This window comes from Euleptes europaea, chromosome 4, assembly GCF_029931775.1.
Source record: "Euleptes europaea isolate rEulEur1 chromosome 4, rEulEur1.hap1, whole genome shotgun sequence".
In the NCBI taxonomy this organism is placed as follows: Eukaryota; Metazoa; Chordata; class Lepidosauria; order Squamata; family Sphaerodactylidae; genus Euleptes; species Euleptes europaea.
In genome coordinates this window covers 20,011,877-20,021,145 of record NC_079315.1, presented here as the reverse complement: position 1 = coordinate 20,021,145, position 9,269 = coordinate 20,011,877, and the positions used below count along the sequence as shown (strand labels likewise).

The following is a 9,269-nucleotide window of genomic DNA, read 5'->3' as shown; positions in this document are numbered from 1 at the left end:
GATGATTCCCCCGGTGGAGGTCTCTTCGTTGATCAAGGTGAGGGGGGGTCGCCCGCCTGATGGGGGCTTCGTGGCGGTTTTTCTCCCCCCCCCGCCCTGGGCCGCGCTGAAGTGATCCCTCCGAGGCGGGCCCGGGGCCTGGTTCTTTTCCCGAAGGTGACCGTGGAGGAGGTCAAGGGGAAGCGGCCGGCCGGCTCCTTCGGGGCCTTTCGGGGCCTTGGCGTGGCTGGCCCTGCGTGGCTGCGGCTTCCTGTCTCCGCCCCGGCCTCTCCTACCTAATGCACTGTTTGGCTTTCCACTGGGGCGACCTGGTCTCTCTATCCAAATGGCTCGAGGTTAGGGGTTTAATGGTGAATTGCAGAGGCTCGGTTCTGCAACGGAACTGTATGTTGGTAATAATCTGGGATTGAAGGATTGCATAGTGTAAATCAGTAATTTTCCTTACCGGGATTGAAGGCGGGATTGCACAGTGTAAATCAGTGGTTCCCAACCTTTTTTTGACCAGGGACCACTAGGACTTTTTTGTTCGGTGCAGGGACACCAAGGTTCAAAATAAAAATTCTGAGAATTTGAAAATAAACTTTAATCATAACTGTTAGTTAAACATTAAACTTAGAATTATATTTGAATATATATTTTTATAATAGAGAACTTTTAATTGAAAATGTTAATTTATTATGGGTTTATAACTTCGTTTCGCGGACCTTAATTTAGTTCTCGCGGACCCCTGGTTGGGAACCAGTGCTCTATCCAAATGGCTCGAGGTTAGGGGTTTAATGGGGAATTGCAGAGGCTCGGTTCCGCGTGGGTTCTGCAACGGAACTGTATGTTGATAATAGTCTGCCTTACTGGGATAGAAGGATTGCATAGTGTAAAGCAATAATTTTCCTGACTGGGATTGAAGGCGGGATTGCGCAGTGTAAATCAGTGCAGTTAGTCAGATGAGATGTCTAATTACCAATGTAATAGTAGAAAAGAGCAAGAGTCCGGTAGCGCCTTAAAGACTAACAAAAATATTTTCTGGCAGGGTATGAGCAGGTATCTGAAGAAGTGAGCTGTGCAGGACAATGATTCAGCTCAATCCAACCCCTATCTGACTATATATTACTCTTCCTACACACTTGACACTGAGAGACACTGTCCTTCAGTGTTACTCCTCTGAAGATGCCTGCCACAGCTGCTGGCGAAACGTCAGGAAAGAAAATACCAAGACCACGGTCACACAGCCCGGATAACCTACAAGAACCAATGAACTCTGACCTTGAAAGCCTTCGACAATATAAGTGAGCTGTGGCTCACGAAAACTCATACCTTGCCAGAAAATATTTTTGTTAGTCTTTGAGGTGCTACTGGACTCTTGCTCTTTTCTACTACTGCAGACAGACTAACACGGCTACCCACTGTGAATTACCAATATAATAGAACTAGGAACGCACCTTATTCTGGGGAATTAGGCTGTGTGGTTTTTTTCCCCTCTAGAACAGTTTTCTTTTTACCCTGCTGGTTGCAGCTGTGGGTCTAAATCTCCTTGCCAACCAAAAGTCGCGCTGCATGCACCTGATGAAGTGGGCTTGTGAAAACTCATGCTGTAATTAATATGCTTTAATGTTCAATTTTGATATAGTTTTGGTATATCGTAGTTGGAGCTGTATAAATAGGAATGTAAATCTTTAAATGATAAGGGTGTACCATCTATATTTTGGTTTAAGTGGCTTCCAAGCATTGGGAAACTGGCAAAGAGTTTACCAGGATTGTCTGTGCCAGCAGAATGTGTTTTTAATTGCTGGGCTTACTGTTAATCTGTGCACAGGACTGTCCCTGAAGCATGTTAACGTGTTGATTTTTCATCACAAAAATCAGCAGAGCTGATAATTTGTAAAAAAAAAATGTATGTGGGTTAGATTATGCGCTTGTTAAACTATTGGTAATTTAAACAGTTGAAATTTTGTAACCTACAATAAAGGCACTATAGTAATATATACTCCCATGTAAGTAATATTTAGAAGGTACTCCAGTGCATTTTTTTTTCCTAGCGAGCAGATGCAGGCAAATGTTGAAATGTGGTTTTAAATGTAAGATCAGATGTCAGAAACTGACTTAAATTGATTAAAGTAGTATAATTAGAATTGGTTTTCTGTGGATTGAGAACAGAGTAGTAGCCAGTTCTGTGTGATTTTTTAATGCCAATTTAGGTGCTATGTTAGCGATGCTCTCTTCTGCTTATGAAACCAAGCAAATGGGGCATCCCCCCCTTGTGACAAGGGTGTGAGAGACCCACACTGTATTGTTGTTGCAACTCTATCAATGATGGGAATAAGATTTTGAGTCTGGACTTTGCTAAACTGCATGTCTTCGCTCAGTGACTATTGCCTGGGCATCTTTGAGATAACTTCTTGCCCCTAAGTGGGCTTCCTAGAGTTTGTGTATGTAAAGTGCTGTCAAGTCACAGTTGACTTATGGCAAACCCTCCCCCCTTGGGGCTTTCAGGGCAAGAGGCCTTCGGAAGTTGTTTGCCATTGCCTGCCTCCGCATGGGCTGAGAGACTTCTGAGAGATCTGTGACTGGCGCAAGGTCACCCAGCCTTCAGTGGAGGAGTGGATAATTGAAACTGGTTCTTCAGATTAGTCTGCCGCTCTTAACCACTACACCACACCAGCTTCCTAGTAGGGACTCTGTATTCTAAGGTCCTGATTCTAAACTTATAAATAGGATGATAGTTCTGTTTGGGCTTCATTTGTGGATCTTTCCCAGATTTCAAAGTTTGGTTTTCTATTTAAGGAACTTGAACCTGCAATTTTTTAGATTACAAGACCCTCTGTAATTCTATACCCCTTAAAGCCTGGAAAACTAACTACTTTGTGTGCTTTGCAAGTAGCAGTTTTATTTACTTACACCTTGTTTTTCAGGTCTCCAGGTACTCACTATTGCTACTCGGAATGATCTATGGAAAGAAAAGATATGGTAAGTAGCTAAGGACTAGTCTTATGTAAATGACTTCTTCTAAGTGAGCTTTTGTTCATATTCTTATGCTTTGCCTTGATTGTCTTTGCACTGTACAGATATTATGTGAAAGACAACAATAATGTATTGGAGTTCCTGGAGTTCCAAACATGCAAATGCAGCCACTTTCCCCTCTGTCATCTTGCAGCGGGTATTCACATCCAGCTTTGTCTTGTGAATAATCTGATGTGCAGAGTCCAGGGTCTAATTTAGTTGCTATGTTAGTGAGGCCCCCTTTTCTTCTGCTTATGAAACCAAGAAAGTGGGGCACCACCCCCCTTGTGACAAGAGTCTGAGAGGCCCACACTGTGTTGTTGTTCTTGCAACTCTGTCAACTACAGGTATAAGATTTTGAGTCTGGCCCCTGCCAAATTGCTGGTCTTCACTCAGTGGCTATTCCCTTGTGTGTGTTGGGGGAGTGGGGGGAACACTGCATTTGGTGAGAATCAGTCCATTCATCTTCTGGAACAAGTCATTGCCTGAAAATCTTGGGTGCTGGGTGTCTATTAGCTTGTCTTCTGACATGAAACATACATATTGTAAAGCCACACAAGGGGATAAAAATGCTGAGTTACAGAAGTACAACAAAAATACAGCAAAATTAAGCTAACAATCAGGCAAGTGCAAATTGAATATATTCTCAGGTAAATACCATTAACAGTGAATAATTACTGTGACACAGTATGACATTCTCACGTCTAGAATACATCAAGCAATGTTGCCATAACTTGAATAACAAGCAGACAACACGCAAGTCCTAGTTATGAGTTCTCTTTACATATGAGTTCTATCTTCTCATAAGAACCAGCAAGAATGCAGTCTATTTCTATATGAGGACCATCATGTTTCTTGAAGAAGAATTATCGAAACAGGTGAAAATACCGGATGCCTGTAAAAAGAAGAGAGAGAAGAACGGACTTAACTTGTTAAGCACAAGATTGTGTATTTAACAACTTTGGAAGGTTAACTAAGCTTTCAAGACCAACGTAAAAAAGAAAGTTACTCATAATTAGGACTTACGTGATGTCCTCTTGTTATTTGAGTTATAGCAACATTGTTTGATGTATTCAGGATGTGAGAACGTCATATTGTGTCATAGTAATTATTAATTGTGAATGGTACTTATCTGAGAATATATTCAATTTGCACTTGTTGCACTTGCCTGATAGCCTAATTTTGCTGTATTTTTGTTGTGCTTATGAAACATACATAAACATATGCATTTGTAAAAGAGCCTCACAAGTGATTGCAGGTAGCAAACTTGATGGTGTGTATTTGAATCCAAGCACAAGCAGGATAGAATGCAGTTCTGATAACATTACTTTACATTGTAGCAGGTATATAAATAAGTTTTGGCAGTGTTCATTTAATGTGTCTTTTGCTTGGTTATGTCCTCTGTGGGCTACTGGAATCTCAGCCCCCTCTAGTGATTAGATTCTTGTAAATTTTAACTGGGCTTCGGCAGAACTGCCGAGTGTTCTAAAAAGGAGGAAAAAAGCTCTGGTTGTAAACTATGAAACTGTTTAAACAGCTGCTTCTCTTCAGAGACTCCCTCTGATGTATCTCTGTGCATGCCATGTAATATTGCATGACCTTAATGAGTTGGAAGCAAAGGACTCTGTTGTTGACTAGTACGTGATGAAGCTTCTTGAAGACTGGCGGAACAATCTTATGTAGCATTACTCCAGTCTTAGGCTGGAATAACTCGGCACAGGATTGTGTTTCAGCGTGGAAGTCTTTTGTTGACCAAACATTTTGGGTATATGGTGAAATAAATTGCTTTAATGACAGATTACTTGAAGCCTGTTGCTGCGGAGGAAAGGAGAATAGAAGAGGAGGAGAAGAAGAAGCGCGAAGAAATGGAACGCATTGCAAAAGCACTGGCAGAAGGTATTTACGTACTCCTTATTTGAAAACACTATGCGTTTTTCTTTAAACCACAGTAGTCGTGTACTCACACTGCAGTGAACGTTTGATCATTCATCATGGACATTTGTGCATCTCGGCAAAAAAGGGCCATAAACTGGCAGTCACTGGATTAATGTTGGGTTTAAACGGTGAATTCAGCACTATACACATTAAACGTTATGCAAGAATTAGAAACTAAATCATGTCTGCGCTGCACTTCAACTTCTGTAAAGTGTTTGGTATTTTGATGTGCAGAACTCACTTGATTTCAGGTTCCTGATTCATTGGTGGTTGCTAAAAGAGGCAGTTGAATGGCTCTTTCCTCAAAAAAGGATTCCCCCCCCCCACTTCCGGCAGCAGCTCTCCAGGGTCTCAGGCAGAGGTCTTTCACATCACCTACTTGCCTAGTCCCTTTAACTGGAGATACCGGGGATTGAACCTGGGACCTTCTGCATGCCAAGCAGATGCTCTGCCACTGAGCCACAGCCCCTCTGCATAAAGGGACTACCGTTACCTTTTAGGAGACCCAAGCCCCCATCCGTATATGAGGCTGCCTGCTGTACAGCTGCATGACTCCCTGCTCTAGCTCTCCTGCCTTGCAGTCCGTCTGTGCTGGGGCAGATACTTCTGCTGCATCTGCACTGAGAGTGGTAGAATGCTCCTGTCACTCCTGATGCAACAGAATGGCTTGCAGGTTGGAGGCTGAAATCTGTGTGAGTCATATCTCATTAAAACACAGGAGGTGGGCTTCTTTGAGGGCGGGCAGTTCTGAGGCACTCCAAGCCTTTTCAGGTACATATAAGAATTAAACGTGCTTCCACTTTTCATGGAGGGGTGTGTGTGTGCATGCACACAAGGGATCATCGGATAATGAGACACTGCTCTATTGGGGAGGGGCTGTGGCTCAGTGGTAGAGCCTCTGCCTGGCATGCAGAAGGTCCCAGGTTCAATCCTTGGCATCTCCAGTTAAAGGGACCAGCCAAGTAGGTGATGTGAAAGACCTCTGCCTGAGACCCTGGAGAGCCGCTGCCGGTCTGAGTAGACAATACTGACTTTGATGAACCATTGGTCTGATTCAGTATAAGGTAGCTTCATGTGTTCATGTGATGTCTATCCCATCTTTTGGGGCCTTTGATGTAGTTGCAGTACTACCAATATTAGTTAATTGTGGAAATGGCTGTCATTTGGTTCAGCTTTGCTTAGCGGTTTCAGTGTACTTGGAGCTTATTGGAATCGCTGGCTGATGAACTCAGTTGTCTTGCTTTTTTCTTTTCAGCTAGCGAAGATACGATACTGAAATAAAACCAACTCAATCGTCGGTTTCAACTGTATTATCTGGAACTTCTGAAGTAGATAATTGTGGTCCACAACAAACTGTTTGTATCACTAAACTTTGTGAACTAGACTTTTACTCATGTGTAAATTACAAATTAAAAAGTATGCCACATAAGACCGACTTCTAAATGAGTGGCGTCTACATTCTTGCAGCTAGATGAACATTTACATGTCATTCAGTGATGCCATGCAGCAGTATTAATGAAAAGTGAAGCAGGATCCAGTGGTGAGATACTGTCGCTATGCAAGAGGATGCTTGGTTTCCTAGTGCTGTTGCTGGAAACTGATCCTTCTCTCACAGAAGCCCTGCAACATGTACTGAATGGGGTTTTCATTAACTTCCAAGGTATGTTGCATTCTCACAGGTGGCCCCAGAGACTGGCAGTTAGAGAAACTGAGTTAGATTTGCCCTGTTTTAAATTGTAAATATTATATATACCCTGGCACTTGGGGTGGGGACAGTGGGTTAATGATAGTGGCACTAGCCAATAGGAGCTGTACTTAAGCATTTGTAATTCAATGAAATGTAATTATAAAAATTTAACTTATGTAGCACAAGGGAAACCATCTTTAATTCAACTCTACATAAAGCTATACAGTGCAGGCATTATTTTCTGGGTCTGCCCCTAGTCTTTGAAGCGGGAGACTAGGCTGTAAAATCTGGTACCTTGAGGGGGTGGATGATACACAGAGGATTCAAGAACTGAGTGCCATTCCTGTAAACGTGAAGAGAGCTGTTGCTTAATGTCTAAAACGCTAAATAAGCGAAAGTTTTCAAAATCATACTAGGATTGCTTGTATTTCATTTTTGCCACATTTCCAGCAGTAGAGCACCATATTCTATCCCGTATCCTTTCACTTCTTCGGTTTATTCATACTATTGAGGACATTTGTACGGAGCCCAGACCAGCCAACAAGTTGTGTAAAGACTTGAGAAATGAAAGAGAAGTTGGTGAAATACCTGACCTGGAATCCCACCTTCCCACCATCCTGGATTACAATGGTTGGTTAACTAGGACAGGGCTTCTTAAACTTTTTCCACTTGCTGGAGAAATTTTTACGCAACCCCAGGTATATAGGTATATAAAATAGGTATGCAAATCAAACATGTACTGATAATAAATCATAAAGAAATTTATTTATCAATTCTTTGGTATACCTTTTACTATTGCCAAATTTTTCGCGACCCTCACATTCAGTTATGTGACCCCATATGGGGTCGCGACCCACAGTTTAAGAAGCTTTGAAGTAGGATATTGGTGTGTAGATGCAGCCTACATATGGTCAAAGAGGAGACAGCAGATGAGTAATAAGGATGGGAAGTGGAAGGGGTTCTGGGAGAAAACCACAAGAAAGGCTTGAGCCAGGAGGGTAATCTTTAGAGATATATAGAAGATGGATTGAGTGATATGGAAGTTGTTCTATTGATAAGGGACAGTGAAGGGAGGTGCATAAAGGGCAGGAGGTGAAGATAGCAGGTGTAGCAGATCAAAGAAAAGAGAAGGAAAAAGAATGAGATACTGAAGGAACTCAAGGTAACTAGGAGAACCAGCATGGTGCAATGGCTGGACTAGGATCTGAGAAACTGGTTCAAATTGCCACTGTTCATGGAAGCTTGCTGGGTGACCTTGTGCCAGTTCTTCAGTCAGTGCAACCTACCTTGCAGGATTGTTGTTGGGTTACAATGGAAGAGGGGGGAATTGCATTGTAAGTGACTTTAGATCCCCATTGGGAAGAAAAATGGGGCATAAATACCTAAAATAAGATGCTTGAATGCAACATGATAAGAAGTCAATCCAAGGAGTGGCATGGAATAGAGGAGTGAGGTAATCCAAGCACTTGTTGGAAAAGTAAGAGAGGCACCAGAAAGAAGCACAAAATGGCATACAAGGAAAAATCTGATAAGCATGGTGGTCTAGTGCTGTTCATCTAGGCCAAGGTTGAATGTTCAGCTATATATCTTCAATACCACTGGTGCCCCTAAACCATTCCATTGCCTGCTGCATAACTCAGGACCATGCAGAAAGCATGGCATATTGGCTTGAAGGATTAAGTACCTTTATGGAGGCTGTGCATGTGTTATTGACTGTGTGCTTATTCAGGGTTTAACTACCTTAGCTTTTAGAATGAAGAGTCCTGCCCGCATTGGTGTTTCATCGTGAGCGTCAAAGGGTTTTCCATCTTTGCTGTTGTAAAATATAGCAGCGCCAGTATTTTCCTCCTCAAAAATCATGGATGGTTGCAGAAATGTCTTGGGGTGAGATGCTGACTTTACAGATGCTAACCAATAAGTGCCCATCATTGGTATTTATTCAAACTACACGTGTTGAAAACAGGCGGAACTGTGCTTTTATTTTCCCATAACTCACCAGAAAATAAATGTATGGAAGGCTGTGCCAGTATTTTATTAGCAGAGAACTTGTTTTCCAGCCACCAGCCATTAATTTTCTGTATCTGTCACCTTTCTTAGTTTAGAGGGTGTTCTTGGAACAGCCGATCATTTAGTCCAGTTTCAGTCCTCAATAGGAGAAAAAAACAGAAAAGTTGGTTTCAGAAACAGTTTTCTTACCTGACCTCTGAGTTTCTCAGTTGTGAAAATAGAGCAAATGACAAATTCTTAGGTTCAAGGAGGCAGAAAGTGAGATTCTTTAGGAAATGCTCAAAACATCATTCTATTTTGTTTAATGTAAGGGGAAAGCTGTATTTTCAGGGAGGATTTATGGGTGAAGTTTTTCCAACACTTAGTTACATCCACATAGCTGAAGAATGGACCTCCAACGGCAACCACATCTCCCATTAGTGATAGGGATTGCAAGAACATTCTTGTACTGCAGTTGGTTAGTTGGGCGGGAAGACAGCATGGTATAGCTGGATCTCATCAGATCTTGGAAGCTAAGCATGGTCAGCCCTGGTTAGTATTTGAATGGGAGACCACCAAGGAATACCAGGATTGTGACTCAGAGGCAGGTGATGGCAAACCACCTCTGTTAGTTTCTTGCCTTGCAAACCCCAATAAGTCAGCTGTG

General features: G+C 42.3%; 1 protein-coding gene across 1 annotated transcript; it reads left to right on the top strand.

Moving 5' to 3' along the window:
• Window positions 1-6,236, top strand: ATP5ME (ATP synthase membrane subunit e). Its single transcript, XM_056848920.1, has 4 exons — window positions 1-37; window positions 2,907-2,961; window positions 4,792-4,890; window positions 6,185-6,236. The coding sequence occupies exons 1-4, from the start codon at window positions 2-4 to the stop codon at window positions 6,208-6,210; spliced, it is 216 nt and encodes a 71-aa protein (XP_056704898.1). The 5' UTR covers window position 1; the 3' UTR covers window positions 6,211-6,236.
• The last annotated feature ends 3,033 nt before the right edge of the window (window positions 6,237-9,269 follow it).